General features: G+C 42.7%; 2 protein-coding genes across 2 annotated transcripts; both read right to left on the bottom strand.

Annotated features, from left to right (window-relative positions):
* Nucleotides 1-7,884: 7,884 nt before the first annotated feature.
* On the bottom strand, nucleotides 7,885-11,100 carry LOC119164241 (uncharacterized). Its single transcript, XM_037416390.2, has 3 exons — nucleotides 11,003-11,100; nucleotides 9,471-9,783; nucleotides 7,885-8,868 (listed from the first exon to the last, which is right to left on the bottom strand). Exons 1-3 carry the CDS (start codon nucleotides 11,076-11,078, stop codon nucleotides 8,085-8,087), a joined length of 1,173 nt encoding a protein of 390 aa, XP_037272287.1. The 5' UTR covers nucleotides 11,079-11,100; the 3' UTR covers nucleotides 7,885-8,084.
* Nucleotides 11,101-16,521: 5,421 nt separating this feature from the next.
* LOC119164240 (uncharacterized) lies at nucleotides 16,522-24,612 on the bottom strand. The gene is made up of 3 exons (XM_037416389.2): nucleotides 24,357-24,612; nucleotides 21,194-21,509; nucleotides 16,522-17,762 (listed from the first exon to the last, which is right to left on the bottom strand). The coding sequence occupies exons 1-3, from the start codon at nucleotides 24,421-24,423 to the stop codon at nucleotides 17,468-17,470; spliced, it is 678 nt and encodes a 225-aa protein (XP_037272286.1). The 5' UTR covers nucleotides 24,424-24,612; the 3' UTR covers nucleotides 16,522-17,467.
* Nucleotides 24,613-25,218: the final 606 nt, after the last annotated feature.

Below are 25,218 nucleotides of genomic sequence, written 5' to 3'. Positions count from 1 at the left end.
TTCTTTGATTGATTAGTTTATTACAACAGCAACTATATTTCCTTGGTTTACTAGTACCTTGAAATTGTTTCAGACCAGTACAGGCAGCTAACATTTAGGCACCATATTTTTGCGTCGTGACCATTTTTTCTTTGAATTTTGTGCGCCATCTATGCTCGTCTTCCCCGGACGAGTTTGAACGCTTTGTGAGAACAATAGGACCACTTTGACTTACCTAGCTGGATTGTTCAAGTTAGCCCACGACTGCTACAACTGAGAGTGGCAACAGTGCATTTTCCACAACACTGTTTTACTGAGGACTAACGCAAGCAAAAAAAAATGTGTTTATATACGCGTGTACACTAGAATCGAGTATATGGTGTGCTATTCAAGTAGCAGTATTTTCAATCTCTCAAACTTAAAATACACTTTGTTGTACCTTTTCAATAAACTTCAAATATTACGCTCATTAGGTGGTGCCAATTCGGTCTGTGACTCTAGGACCTGCTTCTCAATACTGAATTGCAATGACTTCAGTTTCTCGAAATAATAAAGAAAGTGTAATTCTGATTTCAACTTTTCATCAAAAAGAAAAGACAAATTATTCACACTTGCTTACTATTCTGCACAAATTTAAAAAGCCTCGACAAAGTGTTGCTTTAGAATGAGAGGCTTCTTTCCTTCACAAAGTGGTCGCCTTTACAAAAAATGATGTGATTGAATGGCATGGTTTTTTGCCCCATTACTTTTTCTAACGCCACCAGCGTTCTTTGCAAAGCTAGAAGATCGTCTGTGTTGTGCCGTACTTTATTCGCTTCGGAAAAAAAGCATGGCCTTCGAGCAACGCCATGTGTGTAAGCCCAATTTTGTGGAAGCATATTTGCTGATTCCGAGAAAGAACTCCCTTTTTACAGGCAGTCTTGCTTATCGAAGAGTTTAAGTCATGACATAGGATCAGTGGAATGTTTTAAATCGTGAAGTGGTGTCGCCCCAACCAGATGTAGCTTTCAGCTGAATTATACGAACTATTGCACTTCCGGTCGTTTTGGCCTCCTTTGGTACTGTAATCACCTTTATATATTGCTACTTGAGACATAGACAAGAACAGGGGTGGTGGTCACCAAAGATGAAGACGATGTGTACACGTGGAGCGCTTTTTTTATTCAGATACCCTAAAGCTAAAGGCCCCGAAGGGCATTACTTAGGGGGTGGGGGGAGAACAATCTGTTGAGTACATTTCAATTCAAGAGCAAACACAGCGCGTGGTACCCATCGGCCATATCAGCTGGCTGATGATCCACTGTTTGACTGAACCTAGATCTCACCTCCATCACAATATTTCTCATAAATAGTTACTTGATAACTTACAAAATGAAGAATTTTTTAATCAACATCCTGATACTCTTTCACAAGCTTCAAATCGATCCATGTTTTTTTTTGCTCAGTGAAGACAATTATTTTATAACTTCATCAAACTAATGAACTATAAGCGGCAACACAAACTCTCCAGTTTGATGTTGGTGTGCAGAACAACTTAGTCGTCTATTGCATTTTTCTTTGTGCTAAACAATGTGTCAGATAAGGGTGCACATGGTGTAAATCGCTGTACACAGCAAACTCGTAATTTATCGCTCTAAATGTTTTGAATTAGTTATCCCCTTTTATAAGTGTCATGATCGACATAGTCGATCGTGGTAATAATAAATTTTATGGTGGTCCTGCTTGTGTTATGGTGCTATTGTTTCGTGGCGGTGGTTAGTTAAGAAATGGACGTACCGATCTGCCCAGTTCGTTACATTGGTTCAGCAAATTTTCGTGTTATTATGGCTTCCCCAGTCAGCCCTGACGTGAAGCTACTAAATTTGCAATGATAGTCTTAGTTACTTTTGACTGAGAGATTGTTCCTGCAAACTTTCTTTTCTACATAACCACCTCTTATAGACAGGCTGCCTCTGGTTTTGTGGCAGCCCGTAGAACGTGCCTTGTGGCAGCCCAAAGAAGTTGTCATAGAGAAAATTTCTCTCTAAAGAGTATGCTTGTTTTTATAATGTCTCTAAATCAAGACAGAGAACGCCATAATTTTGAAGGTAGCCATAGGAAATGTTTTTATAAGAGATTGTTGGTGGCTTTTGAGAGGTAGAAACGGCAACAGTACAGTTTTCATTGCTGGCTGTTTTGTGAACGCATCTTACAAACTATGAAACAATAGTGAGAGAGACACCTGGATAAGTACCGTAGTGTCCATACACTACTCGTAGGCTGATAGGTCTTTCGCCCTTTCCTTCCCTCTTCCTATGTTTGTGTTTGTCACCACGTCATGACTAGTCACCCATGTCTAACGTATCCACATTTGCAGAGGCCGGAAACGCTCAGCTTCGAGCTCGGGTATACGGCTCGCGCCTGAGCCAATCCCGTACAAAGACCGGGTATTATTATATCTGCATGGTGGCGTGTTTACGCTGTTTGGCTTCTTTGTTTGATCCTATTATTATACTTACTTTGTCGAATAAGAAACTGATGCTTTATGAAAGAAAAAAAATTCTACTGAAGCAATAGAATATTTTTCGTCCACATGAAGTGACCTTCCCCACGGGCACCAGCCCTGTTGAAGGTTAGGTTATTCTTTGTCTTCCACCTTTTGTTCCTCACCAGCGTCACCATTTTTTCTATTCTGCCACACATCTCATTCTGGTATATTGTTAATGCAACTAGATGCAAGTCTGTGACCACAACCGCCTGCTACAAACAGCCAGACTTGACTCCTCTATTCAAACCGAGACCGGACGACAATAGGCAGACCACTTATTCCCTTTCCATCCTTGCAGGGGATCACGTTCCAGAGACACCCGACACGCCCTGTTCGACGGGTAGCGCTTAAAGGGCCACCGCTAGTTCACTTGAGTGCTATAAGATAGAGTTCTTTTGGAACGGCTTAGTATGATCTTCGTTTAACACATAACACTTTGAAAGACTGAAGACTGTTACAAGATGACGAGATAGATATCGTTAGAGAAGAGCGATGACGGTGGGTCACTAGCTAACTGGTGTGGTTCGCTTTCACAGATCTATGACCCTGTGGTGCTGGTGATCCGGGGAAAATGTGTAGGCCAAAGAACCTTCATTTTTTAAGTGTGCATATGTTGTTCACGTTGGGGACAGTTACCTGCCGAGGAATCAACACAACAGCTCTAATTGATGTAGCGCCGTCCAGTCTGGTGCATTGCTCCCAGAAGCCACTAAGCGCTTTTTCTTTATTATTACCTTGTGCAATAAATCGAGCCTGCAAGCGAAATTAGTTTTACTCAACAGCCCCAGCTAGCATGCGATTTATGTAGACTCGAACTAGTATTTCCTCACATATTTTTTTTCTCTCTTAGGGGGTATTATATACTGCTGTCGTTCTTTGGAGTGCAAAGATAAAACTACGTGATTAGCAAAGCGTACTTGAGAAAGCCAACCATGACTTCAGTTAAAATTTATATTGTCCTGTACTTACTTTGCAGAAGCCGTAGAGGCGTAGCCAGTGAAAGTCGCGACACTGAAAGTTGTGAAAACACTTCAGAAAATATGCTGTCTTCGGCAAGTATCCTCGCAGTAACTGAGGGTCGTACAGTGCTTCATTTATACTCAATGCATAACGGGCTTAAATGGGCCCGCCTGGGCCGGGCTCGACCTAAAAGTTCCAGAACCGGGCCGCATACGCGCAATACCTAAACACATCAGACTGAGTTCGGGCGGGCCGGAGCAATGTGTTTTTAGGCTGGTCCACGCCTGGGCTTGAAGAATCAGCCCGTGCCACCCTCTAACTTGATAAAATTGAATTATAGTACAAATATTGTCCCAATGCGCATTTTTACTACACTTTCGCTCCTAAACTAACGCACCGATAATCGATACATTTGAAATGTTTGTTTTTGCTTCGTACTGAGACGCATCCACTTTTCACATGTGTTTCGGCATAAAAATATATATTCAGGTTCATTGCAGATTTTCTAAGGTACTATCTCACGATATACTCACCCTACTGCCAAATTGTAGAAAGTTTCCTTCTTTGCGGATGCTCAGAGGCTAAGCTTCAGCCTTTAAAAGTTTTTTGTGGCTGTTCCTATCCTTGTCTCAGTGAAACTGTATGTGTCACTTTTTTTTTGCACCAGATACAGCTCGGCGCCCAGACTCATATTGTAACATTGCTGCTCCCACTCTTAATGCGAGCGAATGAACGCGTCTGTTGGCCGAACACGTAGCCGCTTCCGAATGAAAATTCAGGCGTGAAGACCAGATAACTTGCAGTTTGTAGCAAAGAAAAAGAAAAAGAGCGCAAGTCACGTGGTTAGCTGTAGGTGTTAATTAACTCTATGTGTTGAAGCAGGGTGCTGTAAAAAAAGAACGTACAGAGGCTTTTCTGCAAACAATTTTCATAAATGAGATGCCCCCCCCCCCCCCCAGCATCTGCCTTTTTACACCCACCACGTCTCAGCTCGCAGTTTAGCCCAATAATGAGCATACTTTTTATTTTCTTTGTTATTAGGTCGTATAGAGCTTCGAGATGAATGTACTGGTTCATATCCTGCACGGCTTACAAGATATACTCCCAAATCTTCAGAGAAAAAGTGAAACAGGCGTGGATAGAAATACGAGTGATTTAAATAATAAATAGCAACAAACCCTTAGCCCTTTTTTCCACAGCGATAGCCGATTCTGCCATTATTTATTAGTGGCGGTGCAGTGGGCAAACAGAAAGCGTGAGTTCATATCGAAGTGGGTGGTTAGTGTCTGCCTGTGGGCTGCCTGCGGGCTAGTAACAAAGCTATATTTGTGGTTGCCAATGCAATTCAAGGCGTACACCTCAAATATCAAGTAGAGAAAACTCGGCAGATGTTACGTATCATGTTAATCGATGTCACAGGAAGCAGGCGTAGGGAAGGTGATTGCCGTGTATTTTTTTGTTTAGCAAAAGGTTACGAAATAACGATAAACCTATATACAAATGTTATACCTAATACATGTATGTTTTATAAAACCAGTTATTAGCAGTTGCGTAGCTATGTCAAGAGCACAATAGGTAATATCAACACCAGAAGCGGTGAGCTGTAATAAAGGGCAGGTGCTTGCGAGGATGGCAGCCGTGGATAGTGAAACGTCGACAAACTTCAATGTATGGCCCTTAAGTACAATTGATGTTAACCAGTTGTAAAGCTTGTATGATTGGAGGGCAAGTGTAATGTTTATAATGTCTGAAACCGGACGATTGCTAGCCTGGCTCTGTTGTTGAATACTTGACGGTCACGCAGCATGCTTGGGTTTGATTCCTACTGGTTTGATTGATTGATTTGTGGGGTTTAACGTCCCAAAAGCACTATTTGATTATGAGAGACGCTGTAGTGGAGGGCTCCGGAAATTTGGACCACCTGGGGTTCTTTAACGTGCACCCAAATCTGAGTACACAGGCCTACAACGTTTCCGCCTCCATCGGAAATGCAGCCACCACAGCCGGGATTTGATCCCGCGACCTGCGGGTCAGCAGCCGAGTACCTTAGCCACTAGACCACCGTGGCGGGGCTTGATTCCTACTGGTACTATAACATATATTCTTTGCATTCGTCAAGTGAGCACTGGTTTTTTACCCTCGCATTTAAGGCACCAACGCCTGTTTTTAGCGTTCCTCGGTAGATACATACTTTCAAACACCTGTGGCGCATAACCACATACCACAACCCGTGCTATATGGCTAAATGCCACACGTGTCTAGAAGAAAGATTTTGACGTCGTACGCGACGGGATTTTTACATTGTTCATTACATGACCAAACAGCCATCATTATCGAACCCTCTTACCATCTCCCGTTAATTTTGGCCCACCCCAGGTGAAGGAGGTGATCACAAAAGCACCCATGTTTGGGTGCACGTTAAAGAACCCCAGGGGGTAGAAATTTCTGGAGCCCTCTACTACGGCGTCTCTCATAATCATATGCTGGCTTTGGGACGTTGAACCCCGCATATTAATCAATCAATCAATCAATCAATCAGCAAAAGCTTCCACACCTAGGCGGCCAGATGTATTGATGGATACGTGGATGCAAGAGCTAGCAGTACGCAAATAACTGCTTTGCAATCAATTAGCGTGTCACTTATCGCTATGGCGTAGTATGTGGCGTAGCGCTGATCGCTGTAGCGTAGTAGTATGTCTCAACATTGCCAACATTAAGCCACAAAAACGTTGAGCTACGTCGCACTTTCCAAGGATTATATTGCTTAAATTCTGCTGCAACGGTGACAACCAACTTGCTGGCCGGAAACCTGTTATGGTCGCGTGATTGGACACGGCCACGCCCGTTCGCCCCTGCGGAAAATCGTCTGCGCCAGATTTTCACCAGCAAAAAGTGCTGCGTTACTCTCATCAGGGGCGCTCAAAATTAACCTGATGATTCTACTAATACTTTGGAAGAACTTTATAGATTCACATGTTGGACTTCTCACCTACTTGCCTATCCCACATGAGCCTTACTTCTTAGACCACGTAGCATACTTGCGCCTACTCCTCCATGTATGGTGCGGAACGTGTGAAGTTGCAACAAAATTATTTATATAGACTACCTCCTTCTCTCTCACATGGTGCTTTTGAGGGAAAAATATGGCGCTGCGCAGGTGAAATCGTACAGAACCCATATAGAGAAAGCACCAGGATTGATTACCAGTGCCATGAAAAGATATACGCTCACTAGGTCCACTGTGGTTTATGAATGCACATCTCGAATCTCAGCCCCACAAGATCATGTAGGTTTTTGGGCACGCTTTGACTTATTACAGCCTGCTTGAAACAGCTTAGCGCACGTGAACGCTTTCGGAGGCAGACAATTGCTCCGATAGGGTACATACCAGAAATACAAACGTGTTCAGGGATTGCCACTTCACAAAAGGAAGTTCAACCTCACTTGGGAGGACGCTTAACACGAGAAAAAAATACTGGAAATAGATCGGCAGACTCAAAGTTTACTGGGCCCCTCTTGCCTTTTTTTTATTTGTTTCATGAGACACCGTAATGAAGGAAGCATTGTTTATACGTGTGATGAAAACACGTGAGTAGTAGAAAAATATAACATACTGGGTTTTTGTGCACTGTATCGAAAAGGACATTAGAACTACCGGTGTAAATACCCCGAGACAAAAGGGTATTTTATGATATAATGAAGAAGATTAACGAAAGACGTACTTTAGTGAAGAAAGCAAAATACATTAGAAAAAGTTAAGACTGATGGGTATGTAGAAGGGCCCCGCCGCGGTGGTCTAGTGGCTAAGGTACTCGTCTGCTGACCCACAGGGTGCGGGTTCGAATCCCGGCTGCGGCGGCTGCATTTCCGATGGAGGCGGAAATTTTGTAGGCCCGTGTGCTCAGATTTGGGTGTACGTTAAAGAACCCCAGGTGGTCTAAATTTCCGGAGCCCTCCACTACGGCGTCTCTCATAATCATATAACGGTTTTGGAACGTTAAACCCCAAAAAGCTGAGGGTAGGTAGAAGGTCTTTTAATAGCTTGATCTTTCTTTAATGTTCACTCTGCTCAAGAAAAATCAAATGATGAAAAATAAACGTCACTGGAGAAGAACCTGTAGCTCAACAGTGACGGTCACATACCTCATGTTGACGAATATGCTTTGGTTTGATCCATTCATTTTCTTTCACTCTAGAGTCATGTCTCTTACCTTAGTTTGAACGTCACATACTATAGCAATCGCAGGACGAAAAATATTCCTTTTCCCTGTGGGCTTTTTGACTTTTTATGAACAGAGTTTACTCTTGCATGAAATTTCAATATTTAACCAGGGCATCACTTTCAAGCCAGATACTGCCCATAAGCGCAACTCTCAAGCACGATGAAAGAATGCAATGCTTGCAGACAACCACACAAGTGAATATATAGTTGCAATTTTATTTTTGAATTCTCTTTGCCATGGCATGAATACTCAGGGTCCCAGAGCCTAATGAAGCAATAGCAGGTATTACGCCATTGCAGGCGTACGTTTTATTTGTGCGCACATCTATTCGAACTCTCTGAAAGAGGTAATGCACCAACATATGTATAACACAGGAAAGCAATGGCTGCGGTACGCTAACACAACCGGCACGGCCGCGGGCTAGTGACACTAAAGCGGTATGTATTACACGGTTGACCTCGAGGAACACACGGTGTGCCGTATCCTTGACTTCCACCTGACACCACTGCAGTTGAAACCCCGGAAATATTCGTCGTATATGCTGGGGCAGCACCAACAGAGGGCCGATATTCTGTTGAAACATGCGAAGGTTGGTTTGGTTGGGAGGGCATTCCTCCTCCTGTTTGGTGTGTTGTGGTAACTTGCGGTGGTGTGCCTTGCGGGATTTGTGGGAATGCCGGTGCCGGTGAACTACCCCCATGTCCGCCTGGTGGAGATGCAGGGGTAGCTTGCGGTTGTACCACCGGTGGCATTCCAGAAATTCCGCCACCATTGCCGTGTCCAGTGGTCTCGTGAGATGGTCTACCCGATGGAATTGTTCCTTCTGCACCTGGTGGGGAAACCGGAGCACTAGGGACTGGTGCTGGAACTGTGGGTCCAGTGCCCCAACCTGGGCGACCGCCCACGCCACCTGTTTCCGTAGTTGGGAACGGCGTCACCGTCGGTGCGTATTTAGAGCACTCTTGTAGGGGCACGCAGATCAAGACTCCACCTTGGTCCGCCTCGGCGTAACCCTCGTTGCAGGCGCAGCCGCCTCTGCGGCAACGCGTGACGCAGTTTGGCGGTTGTCGTTTGCCGCACTTTGGCGCGCAATTGGACAAGCACGACGTGTACCTCGAATTCGCAGGGCATATAGGAGTGCACTGGCTGGTAGTGACACAGTACGTCTTGCTTGATGTCCTGCAGTGAGTACGAGATGTTCATAACTTTAATGAACGCGTGATGCGGGAAGATGAAAGCATTGTCTTTTTGTTACTGAAGCCAACTGAGTAACAACCATAGCCCGAACAAAAGAAACAACCGTGTCTCCTGTGAAGCAAACATGTTTTACTCAAAAAAGACTATAAATTCTAGGGGCAGAGACAATGAGGTAAGAAGGGCCAGTGCTTACGTCCTACCTATTGCCAACAAATTGTTTACATGATTGTGAACTCTCTAAGAAGAATTTTCCTATACTGCGCCTATTGTTATCCCTTTTTTTGAATAAAACACACCAGCCGACAACGGGGTAAACAAGGGAAGCCAAACAGTAATATTCTGCGACACTGTGTTTTCCACACATCTAATACGTGGAATTTTCTGCATTTTTTATGTAATGCTTAGACCAAATAACAAATGTCTGCTGCGAAAATTTTTACACGTTCTTGTTATCGTACGTGGATAGAATTCGAGTGAGCATTTTCCAATACACGATGTTGAAAACTAAAGCCTCAGTACTAAATAGATCTCACGTGAGTACTAAGCACGCAAACACATGTTCAATGTAAGCAACATTGGCTCACCGTATGCGTCCCGGAGGGCAGTCGCAGCCGAAGGCACAATCTTGGGAGCATGTTGTTCGTACGGACTCGCCACACTTCAAGGGGCACTCACGCCCGCACACGTTGAAGTCCTTGTACCAGAAGCACTTGCAGCTCTTGCACTCATGCTTGGTGATGCAATCACCCCATGCATTGCGAACCATGCCGGGCCTGCACACGCAGTGCCAATCTCTGTACAGTAAAGAGCTTGGGGTCACTTTCCATCTGCAGAAGTTCTCCCGTCTTGGAGGACCATTCACAGGCACTTCCAAACATCCGCATCGTCGAGCTGCGACTGCACCGAACACAGGAACATATGACATAGCTTCATAACATTTGCTATGTCCACCATGAACAAGTGACATAGCATCACCACTGCATGGATTACATGAACATTGGTGTAGTATCTGCTGTAGTGGGCGATCGGGATTGTCTATAACAAATACGTCGCTTTCGTTTTCTTGTGATACTGTACTGCGAAGTTCCGAAGAAAAAGAAAAAAAGGTGAACATAGAAGATGTAAAAGATAAAAGAAATTCGTTAACCCAAGATGCTACTGCAGTTGAGGTCCGACAAACAAATTCTTCCACGTTATGGCTCCAGCGACCCCCCTTGTTCGCAAATTTCTGTTACATTGAAATTATTTTTTATTTTTTTACGCATTCAGTGATTTACTAGTGCGCCAATATTCTTGAGTGTGAAAATAGGCTGTTGAATATACATTAAAAGGCATGGTTTTTAGGCCGGCATCAGATGACACAATGCACAGATTTTGTCGGATTATCCGAAGGCATCAGGTTGGATTACTTTTTCATTGGTGGAAGTGGGGAGCTGCCATATAGAAACAAGCAAGTTGCTCAAATGTAGATGAAGACAAACGTTTCGTACTAAGCCAACATAAAAATCATATCTTCAGAATTGATTCTTTCACCAGTCTTCTTGTCTTTCTCAAGAAGCAGCCTTCTGTTTACCTGTGCTTACATACATCTTACCATCGTAAGCGGGTGCAGAGTGTCGGAGTATATGAATCGTAAAAATAGAGAATTACGTAAACGTCCATCTTATGTACCAACAGAGTTCGAAGTACAAATCAGGATTATATAAAATGTGCGGTTACCTGCAGCACGAAGACGACCAAGAAATAATGTTTCTGAGAGAAAGTTGTGTAGACCGAAGATGTTTGTTGAAGATATGCTTCTGATAAGACTGGAAGCATCATCTGTTTTTCCATTTGGCATAACATATAGGAATGAACTGTTTCAACTGTCTACTATGATAATCCTACAATAATAAGACGTGAGTTTTTTTTTCAATGTTGCTGCATTTTGCTTTACAATTTGTGCCACATTCTTGCAGCTACGTTGGTGAAATGCCTTTGAATATTACATGCCTTACAGAAACGCAAGTGCTTTGATTTTTTTCATCACTTTTCCTCCAGAGACACTGAAAGCATCCTTATGTATTCCAATATCGAATCTTATATACAAGAACATATTGAATGAAAAACGACTTGCCTTCCTCTTGACCATTTGCTCCTAAGACGCAAAGTGTTGCGGCCGCAATCGCAGCATGATACCAAGAGCCCTCCATAGTGCAGTTTGAAAGAAATTGATACCCTTCAAACCTTCTAAATTATATTCAGACGTGTAGTGTACATCAACTCACCTGGAATGAATACCCATTGTTTTTCAAAGACAATAAGAAGTTGAAGGCTCGAAAGCTTCAAAAAATATTTGTTTTTGTTGTATAACTATAAACTTGTAGTCCACCCAACTGAAGTTTCAGGCACTATTAAAGCACCCTCTTTTGTTTGCGTATTAAGAAGAGTTTGAGATGATGTGTTCTGTCTGGACAAGGTACGTTTTTCATTGAAGTACCTTTACATGGGGCAGCGCAACGTGGAATATTCGAGACATGAACACAGAAAAAGATGAAATATGTACACTTTAAAAATATTTTATACGTTTTATTTTTATCATTCCTTGCGTGTGCAATGTGCATGTGCAGGTGGCAGATTCAAAGTCGGTGCTGTGATTACGAGCATGAGACGTCAACTAGTCATTAATCAGTGGTATTAAGCGGCCAAATTAGGAGAAAAAATGGCGTCTTTGAGAAAGGTGGAAAATACTTTGTAACAAAAAAAAAAAAACCTTTCTTACACTCACTTTTTGAGATTGTTGGCGAAGCGCAGCATACACTTACTTTGAAACAGAAGCATACGACTTCGTGATGAGTGAATTATTGCTTTTGTATCAACCGTTTTTGCTATGGACGTCATCAAGGTGATCGATAAGAAAACATTTGAAATGGTTGATTTGATTTGTGGGGTTAAACGTCCCAAAACCACCATTTGATTATGAGAGACGCCGTAGTGGGGGGCTCCGGAAATTTTGACCACCTGGGGTTTTTTAACGTGCGCCCAAATCTGAGTACACGGGCCTACAACATTTCCGCCTCCATTGGAAAACATTTGAAATGGTGCACACAAACATAAACGTGCTCCACTGTATTTCGCGCACTTTCACGTATGATAAATAAGAAGACATATACTGAAAGCACGCATTCAACACAGTAGCCAAGGGTTAATATTGTAGGCAATAGATATTTCTAGTTTTTATTGAAGTAGATAGCAAATAATTATCTGCATTTTTAAAGAGGTCTCTTAATGTCAATTGAAAAACACCTTCGGGGTTTCACATGTACAAAACACAATATGCCTAGGAGCGAAGATATGGAGGGGAGTTCCAGTGTAAAGTATACCTAGGGTTCTGGGATGTTCGTGCAAATCCAAGGAACGTTTGCAAATAAGAATCCTTTCTTTAAGAATCTGTAATGGTTTCGTCCTACAAAAGGGAGCTTTTCCCTTTAAATGGGTGGGTACAAATTCTAGCTTTCACAAACTTTATATCCCCCCTCCCTTACGAAGTTTCTGAAAACTGATCTCTGAAAATTATACACATGCGTGCCTTTGCTCATGCATCATAACATTCCTGCAACTTTTGAGGAGAATGACATCCGTTCTTAAATGTTACCAACTGCATGTGTCATTGACCTCAAGGATGCCCAAATTGACTGCCGTGGCAGCTACTGCAAGTCGCTCGTGGCGGCTCCATATGTCATGATGATCCTGACGACACGGAAAATACGAACTCGTAGGTGAGGTGACTTCCACGGAACAGGTAGCGAGACTTTCCCTAGGAGAGTGATACATGTCTGTACGCAGCCGACGCATAACTCTGGGTAGTGCGTCAGTGAGGCAGACGCTATTCCCCACTTGAGTAATTGACAGGTCTAAGTGGTGGTGAGGGACGCCTAGATGCGTCCAACAGTTTCTGTAATAAAAGCGCTTGCGTTGCCAATACAAGCACTTCTTCTTGAAATGAAAAAAAAATTATGGGACATTACTTTTATTTTGCTTATTCCAACCATGTTGACCTGAAGCTTCATTACCACGTGATTGGAAGCTGACACGTGCTGTACACATTCCCAATGGTGAATGGCTGAGTTGGCGGAGAGGCGCCTCCCAGTGGCAGCGTAGCCACCTCAAGCGATCCTCATGAGTTACCGCAACCACGGAAGTTGCCAGTCTCTGACCTTGCGTGGTAACATTGCTTTATTAAAGCCTTATTTAAACATTACAGGATAATGAAGGAAATTGAAAATAATAATAAGCAGTTTTTACGACACACTAGTAATTAGAACTAACAGGCAAAATGGCCAAGAAAGGTACAGGGGATGGCATGAGTAACAAATGTCATGTAAATGTGAAAAAGAAATGTAAATGAAAGGATAACTTGCGGGGGGTAGGGACAGAAATTGTGGCTTTTTCTCCTTTCAAATTTGCATTTAATTTACTACTAATAACATTCATAATACTTTTCTCCGCAGTTGTCTGTTATTTCTCATTACGTTACATGATCATGGAGTGATAAATAAGAAACGTCGTTAAATGTTCGGACATGTTTTCAAGGAAACGCTTATTTGGCTCTTGCACCTATCCACCGAATGATATTTATTTATATATTTAAAAATACGCTTGAAAATATGAGCTTAAATTTGATGATGATAAATATGTAGGCATTTTCAGGACGTGCGATCTAAGATGCACTAGGCAAACTTCGTACATCGAAAATCAGCATGAGGCCTCGATTGGCAACGTACCATCCCCTCACGGGCAGGCAAAATGCGCCCCGACTACCATCATTCGTATGTTTGCTGCAATTGTGGAGATTATGTGTGGCTCCGGACGCTTTACGGAAGCGTGGCCTGTGTTCTAAAATTTGCCCTCAGTATACCGGGCACCATTTTATCCTCTAACGCCTCAGTGAGGCCAGTAATCGCATAGCGCAGCTCACAATCTCTGAAAGCCGCTTGGCCTGAACAAAGGTGGCGCATGTCGCTTGCATAAAGCTTCGTAATCCACGAAACACTGACTGACTCACCCGATGAGCTTCATTTTCAACTGTAAAAAATGTCGTGAAAAGCTCGAAATTCCGAAGCAAACAGCGAGGGTTAACATGCAGAGCATAGGTAGAAGAAAAAGAAACCTTTGGTATGCTGTCCCGTGACCCCACTCAGAAATCGAGGTGAAACAAGCAGGCTCGTCTGTTTGTCCGCTTTCTGCAGTCACGTTCTTACGTGTAAAAATACGTTTGATAATTAAAAAAATTAACTTTAGCTGAAGCCATGTCCGTGTTCTTTTCTCTTGTGATAGCTTTTTTGTACACCACTTGTTTAATTTAGGTTTTATAAGATGGTTTTAAGGAATTCCAAGGTACTAGTATATCTTCAGAAATCGCGAATAAAAGCACTTTGCATCATATAGCTGCTTTTTACTGCTCATTTCAACAGTTTAACTACTATGTGTAAGTATATATTTCGCTGAAAAACTAACTCTAATAACTACTAAAATTCAGTAACCGGTACCTGCTCAAGTATTAAAGTATCAACTGACATGTCGAAATGCATATAACTGTAAGTACGTAAAGAATAAGAAAGTAGAGTAAATGTTTGGTAGCGAGGAAAGCATGTTTGAATTCTTCATACATTGCGCAATCAAGAGAGACCATCACATTAAAGGGGCTCTGAAACACTTTTTAAGTAACTATCAAACGGATTCATAGAAGAGCTTATTGTGTCACGAATTAAACGCCTCAGAAATATTCAGAAATCCGTCCAGTGCGAATACAGTTACTAAGATTAGCCGCACGCTGCAATTGCATTCTTTCCGCTCTCGTCCTAACGAAAGCGCTGAAAGAACAGCAGGGTGGGATGGCAGGGGCAAAGAAAAACGTCACGCGCGCTTCGTCACTTTGAGCACTTTTTTTTCTCTTTTTCCTTTGAATGTACTGCTTCTTCACTGTGATCGCGTGAACGCCTGGACATGTCGTGGCCTCCCGTGGCGATCTCTGCAACGACCGAGCTCGTCATGTTCAAATCAACCAATGGCTGACAGATGGGCTTTTTACGAGGAGTTTTGAGCGTCTTCTGTGATTTGTCGGGAGAAAGGAAATTTAGGCTGACTTGGAAAATTTATTGTGAATTTCAAGCTACATGCTGCGCTCTAATATTAGGCTCGCGTGTTATCGAAAGCCTCTGCGACCGATCGGTAGCGTTTTCTTACCATGCTCAAAAAAAGTGGCAGGGCGCCTTAAGACAAGCGATGATTATATAAATAGTTGTACGGTGCAAACCATCGCCTAGGTGTTTCCAACATGCCTGCTTCGAGGATGTTGGGAGAAGATGACGCACAACAGCGTGTGTGGCCGGACCATTCATAAGTGGCATTGTATTTATCTGTTCCTGCAATTCGCATTCTTGCCACCGGCTGTATTGATACTGCAAGTGCGTTAACATACCAGTCTATTTTCATACGCGTGTCTTCCAAGAGAAGGTAAGCAAACAAGTTTGTAGTGTTTCGACAACAATAAACTTGGTTACAATGACTGCTTTGTAGAAGTGAATGACAAACGTCTGTGGAACGAGGCACCACTTTGACAGGCCCACGAGAACAGGTTTGGGCGAATACACTGTATGCTGGAGCCCAAATATCAAAATATGTTTACTGCAGGCCAAAATAAACATCGTGAGATATACTTCTCTGAACGTCACCCGCACAATAAAGGCGGGGAAAAATAGGAACAACGACAAGCGCACTCAAACAATTTCTGTGTTTTTCCAGACAGCCTTCTTTAACCTTCGTTTGATATGTGTGATGTAGTGCAAAAATCTTGTCAAAAACGCACATAGCACGAGTCTCAATCGCATGCCTAAACGTAATGATGGCGGCAGTGAAATTTTTTTCCGTGCAATCAAAAAAAAAACAGGCAGGAAGAGAAAGTGTGCTGGAATCGACATCCCGACGTCTCGACAAGTCGTTTTGGAGGTGGTAACAGGTCTCTGTGAACCATAGTTTAGCGAAATGTCCACACCCCCACTTTTTTAAGCGAAAGCTGTATACAGCTAACTCAAAGGAACACCAGTTCGCCATGGGTAACACTAAACATCTCCAATGGCTTCTCCACCAGTAACTCGTTCCCTACGTCGCACCCAAGCACGCGTGCCATTGGGAGCACCGTCACAGATGTCCATCTCTTTGCAGACGTGCCGCCGAGCCTGCGGGCAGCACTTTCAACGGACTAACTTTGAATGAGCAAGAAGTAAAGAAAATGTGAAGTGTCTCCTCTTAGTAGAGGTTACCTCAACAGTGCAATAGAAAGAAGGGGCTGGGAGACAAATGCTTCTAGGAGAAAATAGAAAGAGTTAATGGAAAGGAGGTAATTATGACCCCACCTATCCACTCACTTGTGTCTCCTTGCCTAAGCCAATGTGTGCATTGAGCACAAATCATTGCGAAGAACAGTTCCAGTTTTCTAGAGGAAGCAAAGCAAGTTATCAATCGACAAACTAGTTTAACTGAGTTCAATCATGGCACCTTTTATAGAACTATTGTGCACACTTTATTTACACATTTATTTCTCAGCAATCCGCGTGGCATTTTATTTCGAATATTGTGGGGAAAGGCCAGAAAATGTACAACGTAAAAGTCAAGTATTTATTTCGCAAGTTATAGCTACCAGGAAGAGTTGTAGTGCTGTAGAGGGCGCATGTTGAAACTTTTCCCCGCTTTGAACTTCGTGTGTCTCACTGGAGACGACTTGAAGTTCCTCTAAAGAAGAAACAGGGCCGTGCTGGACACTTGGTGTATTAAAGTGTCAAAGGCTAGCCCCAATATACACTGCGCTATTAATCACCAGTAATGTGCGATATTGCATGCCGTATCTACTCCATCTTTATTTGAAAAAGTACAAGCGAGCTTTCGGCCATTCGCTGTCTATAGCACACTACCAAGGTCGAAGCAAGTTTAGCAGAGTAGTGTATTGGGCTAGTTGTGGTGATTCATGGTTTTCTGTTGCCCTAATGACGACCAGACGAGGACGAGGCAGAGGCTACACGGAGTATTGCACGCGACTTGCCTTGTATTCATTTTGTTGTTCTCATCTCGTGATCTTCACAGCAACGAGAAATCATAAACCAAGTATAAGGGACACCAATCCAAAGTGTGCGCTTTCAGTGCCCAGCATGCAGTGTCGCATATCCGTTTTTTTGTGAATCTTTAATGTTTCGGAGATAAAGACGTTTTGGCAGGATTACCACTGGGCTATAGTTTCCATGCTTACAACATAGAAGTTTTAAAACGCTTATAATAACACAAAAGTACCTGGACCTTAGGAACACTCCCCAAATACAATCGAAAATGTGTGTTGACAAGGAAGGGCTCAAAAGTGACGACAACCAGAGGGTGCATTTTTTGTTCTGTTTTGTATGCTAATTTAAACTGCTTAAGCCTACCGCACATAGAATGCGTGGGCTGTTTTGTGAGCTAATTGATTCTATTCTCCCTCGGGCTTCTCAGCTTGATTCTGCATTCGGTTTCCTTGGAGCTTTTCATCGGCGATCCTGATACCTAGGAACTAACTCTAGAATGTGCCGTTTCCAAGGAGGCTCCAGTAATAGTTCCCGTACAGCTGCTTGTAGCGACTGGGGCAATCTCTTCTGCGCACGCAGTGCATCTGGCCATGCTGGAACAGTTTAGCGTAGCGCCACTTGCAGACGCAGTCGCCCCCGTAGCAACGTTTGAAACACTTCCTCGGTCTCGGCGTGTCGCATCTTGGTTCGCAGGTCGATACGCAAAGGCGGAAACGAGAGTTCGGTGGGCACCTGGGAGGGCACCACCTGGCTGATATGCACGACTTCGTCCCACTCCTCGGATCGCTGCAACAGAAAAACAGGCTTAGGTGTATGTACACACTTTCATGTTAATGTACAAAGATATGTTAAGGGCACTCATGATGGTAATAAAAGGTGGTTAGGAAGGCGTTTAAGGTGATTTCAATGTCATAACAATGATAACAATGTTACATTAATAGAAAGCCGTGCGACTGTACGCGTGTTGGAATAGTGTGAGTTCTACATATGCTGTTCCCATTTAATATCACTTCTTTGGTTAGAGCAACATTCAGCCATGTTCAGAAGCGCCCTTCTTCGCGCTTGAGCAGCTTGTTTAAGGGTTGTGCTGTGAGAGTTAATTCGCGTTCGTCCTTTGTGTGTTGTTTTGGTGCGTCTTTTGTGCTTGATCAGCGTGCTGCGAATTTCGAGCTGTTTGCTATTCTTCGCATGGTATTACAAGTTATTTGTATAACGTTTATTACTTTGTCCTTATGGTGAAGCGATGCAAAATATATGCTCGATTACCACAATGAAGGTCCATCCACGTGCACGAAATTTCCTAGCGACCACGATGAGCGACAGCGACATAGTTATTCCGTCACACAGTCTCGTCGTGATGATTGCAGCCATATGTCAGGGACAGTGTCATTGTTGCTAGACTAAAACTATCGCGTGTATGCCCATTAGTTGCGAAAAAAGCTTAAAACGAGGTTGATGGTAACACGCCAAAATCATTACTTTCATGTGTTGCAGAAGGAAGCTATCCAGAATTTTCACAATCTTTTTTTTTTCGCCACCTTTGGTTTAACCGCCACAGGTTGCCCATAAGCATACGCTGCGACTGCTACGCCGCACTTCGCGTGATGATTTCACACTGCAGCAAGCTACCGTAATTGTCCCAAGCTACCACCGAAACTTTCAAACAAACCATCGATAACAAGATTTACGTCAAAACAAGACTGGTATCTCACTCTCCATGTGAAATTCGATTGTAAACAAGGTGGTCGATACCTAGCAATCCTTGAAGTACGTCCGAACAACAGGCATCAAGAGCAAATTGTACCCAAAGCGAGAGTCAACGCTGCGGTCAAGTTGCCGGAAATCATCAACCTAGCTTCAGGGCTACAGGCGAGTTTTTTTTTTTTTTTGCTAGAAACGCACGACGCTACAAGCGATAGCTATGGATTGGCCTCTGCGACAGCAAATTCAGTCCCTTGTGACTGTCCCTTGTCAGTCTCCCTCAAAAATCGCGTGCATGCGGTTATGCCTTGAATTGGCATTTCATTTTTTTGTTATGTCAATAATTGGTACAGAGAAATACGTCACGACGTTTAAAAAGGCGTGGTCGTATCTTGATCCAACATTCGTAAAGATAATATAATACAATTCTAAGCGCAAGTTTAGTGTCCAACATGGCAAGAGCAAAATGGTCTCAAGAATTTGTTCTAGAGGTATTTTAAGTTTTGCACTCATTCCTATTAATTTAGCCACTCTATGAAGGCCTAATTCTTCAGACCACAAGGATAGACTTTGCGAGGTGTGTCTTTTATATCACAGTTGCTTTGGTACTAAAGAATTACCCCTTAACAAGGTGTTTTCTGCAGCAAATACGTTGTTACATAAGGACACACTTGTTTGTGTGCTCTTGCTTACAATATTTGGCCCTGCCTACAAGTATTAGCGTTTTCAAGGCTTACTATCGGCAACATCATACACGTACACATGTCCTAGTGCTTCTCTTCCGTAAAGATAAGCGAACAAAACCTTTTAACTTGAACACTGTGCCAAACATCTTGTTAAAAGTAACAAGAACAATATTATCTTGGGTTTTACGTGTCAAAACTATGGCATGACAAAAGGCACGCCATTGTGCACGCGGCTTGACCATCGGATGTACTTAGCGCGCACTGAAATATGACATGGCACACAACACCAGCCCCTGGCATTCTTCCTCCATCAAAATGCAACCTACCGCACCTGAAATGGAGGTTGTAAAAACATTAGAAACGCTTTAACGTATTGTTCCCAATTTCATATAAATGGGTTGTTTACTGCAGGAACGTACTCCTGTTATCAACAATTTGTAAAGGTACGATAGTTCGTCATTGCTCTTTAAAGCATCCAAGTCCCACTGAAATAAAAGTTTAAATATTAGTGTTCTATGCTAAAAACAATACTGTTTTAAAGGTAGGCAAGAAAGGGATTAAAAGACTCCTAAAGCACTTTCTAAGATAACCATTGAATGACTTCATTGTTGTAGTTCGCTGGCTTATAAACTGACCACCATAACGCGTTTTAAAGTAGGTCATGTGATATTAGAGTAGACAGATTAGTAGTCCACCCGCTTCCTTTTTTCCTCGTCCCAACATGCGCGATAGAAATAAAACAGCTAGGATTGACCCGAAAAAAAGAGGGTACGTCACGCACGTGTCATGAGCTTGAGCACTTTGTCTTTTTGTTTTTGAACGCGTGGTTTACATTCACTGTGATCGCGGGTGCTAGTGTGGCCATTAGGCAGCCTCTCGTGGTGGCCACAGTAATTATGCAGCTAGGAGTACTCAAATCAACCAATGATCTTGAGTTTGGCATATAGCGTGGTCATTTGGGTATATGGCATCATTTTTAGAAAGAGAAGGAAACGATTGCTAGCTGAGCGCAAATAAATTAAAACTTGTAGGCTGCGTGCTGCATAATAATATTGGGCTATAGCATGTCCACAGGGGCCTTTATTATTACCAATCATTTGCATTTTCCGACCATGCTGATTAAGTACTGCTGCGCTGCTTTTGAAGTCGAAGTTTTATTGCAGCACCAGCGGCTCACTTTGATGAGAACATATAAACCGCTAAGATGAATAAATTAAAACTATAGTGATGATAGAATTATAAAAGTACAATCTCTAACAGCTCAAAAAGGCCGGAGAAGTCACGCTCATACGGTGACAGTATGTCATGCGATAAACCCAGACACCAAAGAGATATTCCTCGCGAATCGGTGATGCTTTCTAAGGCGTGGTCAGTATCTGCCGGCCTGTGAAGTCAGTCTTGACCATGGACTCGTTTATTTGGGCTTATGTTGACCCGCTTATGAGGAGAAAATGCCGCTATGTTCTAAATCTCCAGCCTTTTATAAATCTTTTCTCTGGAAAGAAAAAGACCTTCATGCTAGACGTGGACATGAAAACACAAACCCAGACGTTGGTGCTTTGGTAGGGCAATTTTTGAGGTCATGCCGATATATCCTAACTCAGGGGGATTATGGCTGCGACAAGAAAGCCTTCTGTGAAAATGTCTATAGCAAATATTCCCGAAAGCTATGTGAAACTTTCTTACATGACTTCTGCGTGGGAGTTCCACCTCTGCAGGGCAATGTTTGAAAGTCGCACGTATTCACAACAGTCAATACAGGATTATGGCAGCGCGCAGTGTACCTTCGTTCAAAAGATACACAGTAGCAGGAAAGAAGGCCTCACTCACATTACGTATCCAGGAGGGCAGGCACACCCCTTCACGCACTGCATTGGACAGAACGTCGGGATTGGATAACCGCACGTCAGCGGACATGCGGTTTCGCAAAGGTTGTAGTCCATGCGCCTATATAGCTTGCATCTGTTGCACTCGCTACGGGGAACGCACTGATTCCAGGCGTTTCGCACGTAGCCCATCTTGCAGATGCACTTCCGGCGCCTCCACCGAAGTGATGGTCGGGTAAGCATAGGCCTGCAGAAGCGATCTCGCCGGCGCCATCCTCGGACGGCTACTTCAGTGTTGCTGCATTTTACCGGACCTGTGCCTGTTAGTGGGACAAACAATAACATCATTTATATTTAGTTTTACTTAATGAAAGTGGACGATTGGGCCAGTTGGTGATATATTATCAAGTGTACTACGCGATAGAAAACATGGACGGGAAAAAGACAAGGGGAAGGACAATTTGTTTCATTTATATTTCTTTTTTTTATTCGACGCAGTAAGACATATCGGTAACACTTTTGCCGGCATGCGAACGATACACAATGAACAAGTGAGCTTGTCACTTCTGATCAGTCCCTTCTAAATATGTCAAGCAAGGGGAAACAGAAAACATGAAACTATAAATATATACATAACTTTTACTAGGCATGAAGGTAAAATGTAGTGTGGTGATGTTTAATATGCTATTATACTACAAAGAGGGCTTCCGCTTTGCTAAATAATCGGTCTCTGTGTGAGTGGTCAAGAATAAATCTATCAGCTATACAAAGTCCTGGTTACTGTTTGGGGTACCACCGTGAGATCTTTATGTTTGGGAGCTAAACCAGAAAGCTGACAACGATGCTGCGTTTCTAGCAGAGTATACCTACACTTAATTCCCATTGAACATTTATAAAGACTACGCATGCAAAGTGGGCATGGGAAGTCCTTGACATTTTCAGAGCCTGAGCAAGGCTTATAAGCATGAGGAAATGCGCCTTGAGAGAGCGCGATCTCGCTACAGCTTCACAAAAATGTACAGTGCTCACTCAGCCCTAACATTTCTTACTCGCATAACACCCAAAACAAGTGCAATGCGATTTAGTAAAGATAATTCAGACAGAATATGGCCTAGGTTGAAGGGACTAAAGGCAGATTACATATACCTAACCAGAGTTTCTCCACCCACACGTTTGCTTAGATGTAGTGGAAGATATACTTTTCTGCGTATATTTTAAAGAACATCAACCCAATATTCAAAAAGTAGACAGTATAACTGAAAGTACACTTCAATATATAACGGTACAATCAACACTAATGTCCTATAGCAGGATTAAAAACATATGTAAACACTGTCGAAAAAAACTGTAAGACGTGTAAAACTATTGCAGTAGTCACCCCTATGAGGCAAATGAAATAGTCTAACAAAATTTCAGACTGCAAGACGTGCAATAAAGGGAGCATGACCCCTGCAGCACCTATACCAGAGAAGATAAAGTTTTCCTTCTCAGAAATTACTGTAGGAAATTTCAAGCGAGGAGAGTACAGTGAACGTAATCAGCACAAATGCTAGGGTTGTTCCCTCTTGACTCATTTCGCCGTAGGACCTCCAGGGCACTCGAACACTTAGCTCGATGTCGAGAGAAACCACCAGACGAAAGGTCATGGCAACACCAGTCAAGTAAATAAGTCTACTTTAAAGGAAAGTGCACTGTAAATTACTGAACATCAGCTTATTTAAAGTATGACTGTTCTGTCCTTCAAAAAACATTGATTCACAACAAGAAAACATTGCGCATAAAGCTTATCTTGCGATTGTCATATAAAAGCGTTTAATCATCATCCAGAATACATGGCAGATATCGATGTTTGATTTTGTCGCCCACATGGGCCTTCTTCATAGTCAGGTGAATCTTCTTTGCTTCTCTTATGACTGATGTGGTACTCAAGCTCATATTGTTTTGTGTCTATGTACTAGATATGGGAACTGTGGCACTCAGTCAACTTTGTGTAGCGTTTCAAAAAACATTGACCTAATGAAAAGTATGGAGTCACAATATTTCTACGTAATGAACATAGCACCAAAAATAAATATGTACTTATTAAAATAATTATGGACTAGTTGGTTAGCAGTGATAATTGATCAAGCAGCGAACATATACAGGCTCAAATCAAGCACACAAAAAATGGCTCAAACAACGTTTACTAATGCTATCTCCTTTGTTTGAAAGTATTCGAATAATAATCTAGTTGTAATGGTGTATAAATGCAGTCAGATGTACCAATATGCTATTTCCAGGTTGTTATTGAAGGCACTCGTGAAGGCCAAGAAGTGTTGTTATATAAAAGCAACAGGACAGACATTTCGGCGCAGGTCCTGCGCATCTTGAACAGCAGTGTTTGTTGCCTCCTGAGCTAGTTTTGTTGCATCACTAGTCCTATGGACAGGGCTTGATGTGAGTCGTAGACATTAAATTATCGTCTTCATAAACGGGAACGCACTCGATTACTGCCAAAGCACCGAGTTCTGACTGTCAACAAAAAAAAAAAAAGCTGGAACCTTTGTTCCCTAATCGGTTTTGGCCGCCAGTCAGTGTGTTCTCTTCATCTACTGTGGACCAGTTTGTGACGGAAAATTTTGCCCACTTTTTTTTGGCACATAGGCACTATACACATACAACTTCTGCAGCAGAGCTGTGGTAGCTTAGTAGTGAGAAAGATAGAAGGCAAGAAAATTACTTCAATGTGTGCGAGCAAAAGAGATGAAACAAAGCAAGTAAGTAGAAGAAAGATAGAAAAGAAAAGAATGACTGTGAAAGTAGTAACATGGAAAGAGATAAATATATACACACTAAAAGAGATTAAGTGAGCATAGTCATGTAGGCTATATAGTTTGGTTGTCAAGGCGACAGCTGAAAGGGTAAAACCCTAGCCAAGCCATGGGCAGCTAGGTTCCGCCGGCTCTGTGGTTACCCAGCCTTGTGCGCCGTGTTACAAGCCTCACTCATTTTTAAAAGACATCAAAACATTTTCTTAAATAACTCGCGTGTTCTATTACTACAATGAAGTTTTCAAATCGCTGAAAGTGTGACAGACGTCGGGTAAGTGGCAGTACCTTAAACCCACAGCAATACAATATGCACCTCTCCAACAATGGACGTGAAGTGATTCATCAAATTGTGCTTACTTCTTCTCCGGGCTTCAACGATGACAACCATGCAGATGACAGCGAAGGCTATCACTCTCCAATTCATCTCACTATCGTCCCCCAATCAAGACATCTACAGGCTGTTGTTCTGTGAACAGATGCTACAAAAGAAGGCGCAATAGCAGGCGCATGTTCGCGCTGCTCTCTAGATTAGCATCGCCCATTGTTCGTCCGCCTAAGGACGCAGGTTTTTCCTGCCCGTATGCAAGCTAAACAGCGGTGTGCTCGCAGAATGCTTGACGTGAAATCTGTGGACCATGCTCTGAACAATGGCTTTAAGACTCTAGAAGCTCGCGCCAAGCCAGTGTGCGTCCTTTTTTACGCAGCCGAAAACTTTTCTCGCTGATTTCTCTCTCTCGTATTATCCACCTCTTCTAAGAATAAAGCTCGTGGCCACACGTGCCTCTAAAATGTGTGAAAGTTCATGTTAGAAAGAAAGACTCAGCTGGCACTGGTGATCGCAGCAGGTTGGAACGCTTTTACTTTATCCTAAGCCACGATGTTTGTTATCTTGTTTTAGTGGACACTTTCACCTTGGTTTGTTGGCTGCTCAACAGTTAATAAAGCTACTTTCTTTATGACAAGCCCAATTGTTTGTAAGGTGCCTGCAGATAATTCGGGTAACAAATATGTTACCTGAATCCACAATATGCACCGACACTTAATCAAGTAGTTTGCACTTGTAATCAAGCCAACAAATAATTAGGTATTTCAAAATAGGAGTCCATATTCTGTGTTTTTGTAGCTCAATGTTAATGGTCGTAAGCTGAGTTGAAAGGAACTGTAAAAGATCGAGAGTTATTATGTTACACTTAAGAAGCCCCAAATCATGTCTTAAGTG

This window comes from Rhipicephalus microplus, chromosome 8 (genome assembly GCF_043290135.1).
Source record: "Rhipicephalus microplus isolate Deutch F79 chromosome 8, USDA_Rmic, whole genome shotgun sequence".
In the NCBI taxonomy this organism is placed as follows: domain Eukaryota; kingdom Metazoa; phylum Arthropoda; class Arachnida; order Ixodida; family Ixodidae; genus Rhipicephalus; species Rhipicephalus microplus.
The sequence above is the reverse complement of the archived record's forward strand: the minus strand, read 5'-3'. Positions and strand labels throughout refer to the sequence as shown.

What these genes read in the sequence shown, in the direction of transcription:
- LOC119164241 (XM_037416390.2), bottom strand. Translation starts at nt 11,078, where the DNA reads ATGGAGGGCTCTTGGTATCATGCTGCGATTGCGGCCGCAACACTTTGC. An exon ending in AGCAAATGGTCAAGAGGAAG is followed by an intron (nt 9,784 to 11,002) that starts GCAAGTCGTTTT and finishes TGTTCGGTGCAG; the next exon opens with TCGCAGCTCGACGATGCGGA. An exon ending in TGCCCTCCGGGACGCATACG is followed by an intron (nt 8,869 to 9,470) that starts GTGAGCCAATGT and finishes TACTCACTGCAG; the next exon opens with GACATCAAGCAAGACGTACT.
- LOC119164240 (XM_037416389.2), bottom strand. Translation starts at nt 24,423, where the DNA reads ATGAATTGGAGAGTGATAGCCTTCGCTGTCATCTGCATGGTTGTCATC. An exon ending in CGTTGAAGCCCGGAGAAGAA is followed by an intron (nt 21,510 to 24,356) that starts GTAAGCACAATT and finishes TCCCACTAACAG; the next exon opens with GCACAGGTCCGGTAAAATGC. An exon ending in TGCCCTCCTGGATACGTAAT is followed by an intron (nt 17,763 to 21,193) that starts GTGAGTGAGGCC and finishes TTTCTGTTGCAG; the next exon opens with CGATCCGAGGAGTGGGACGA.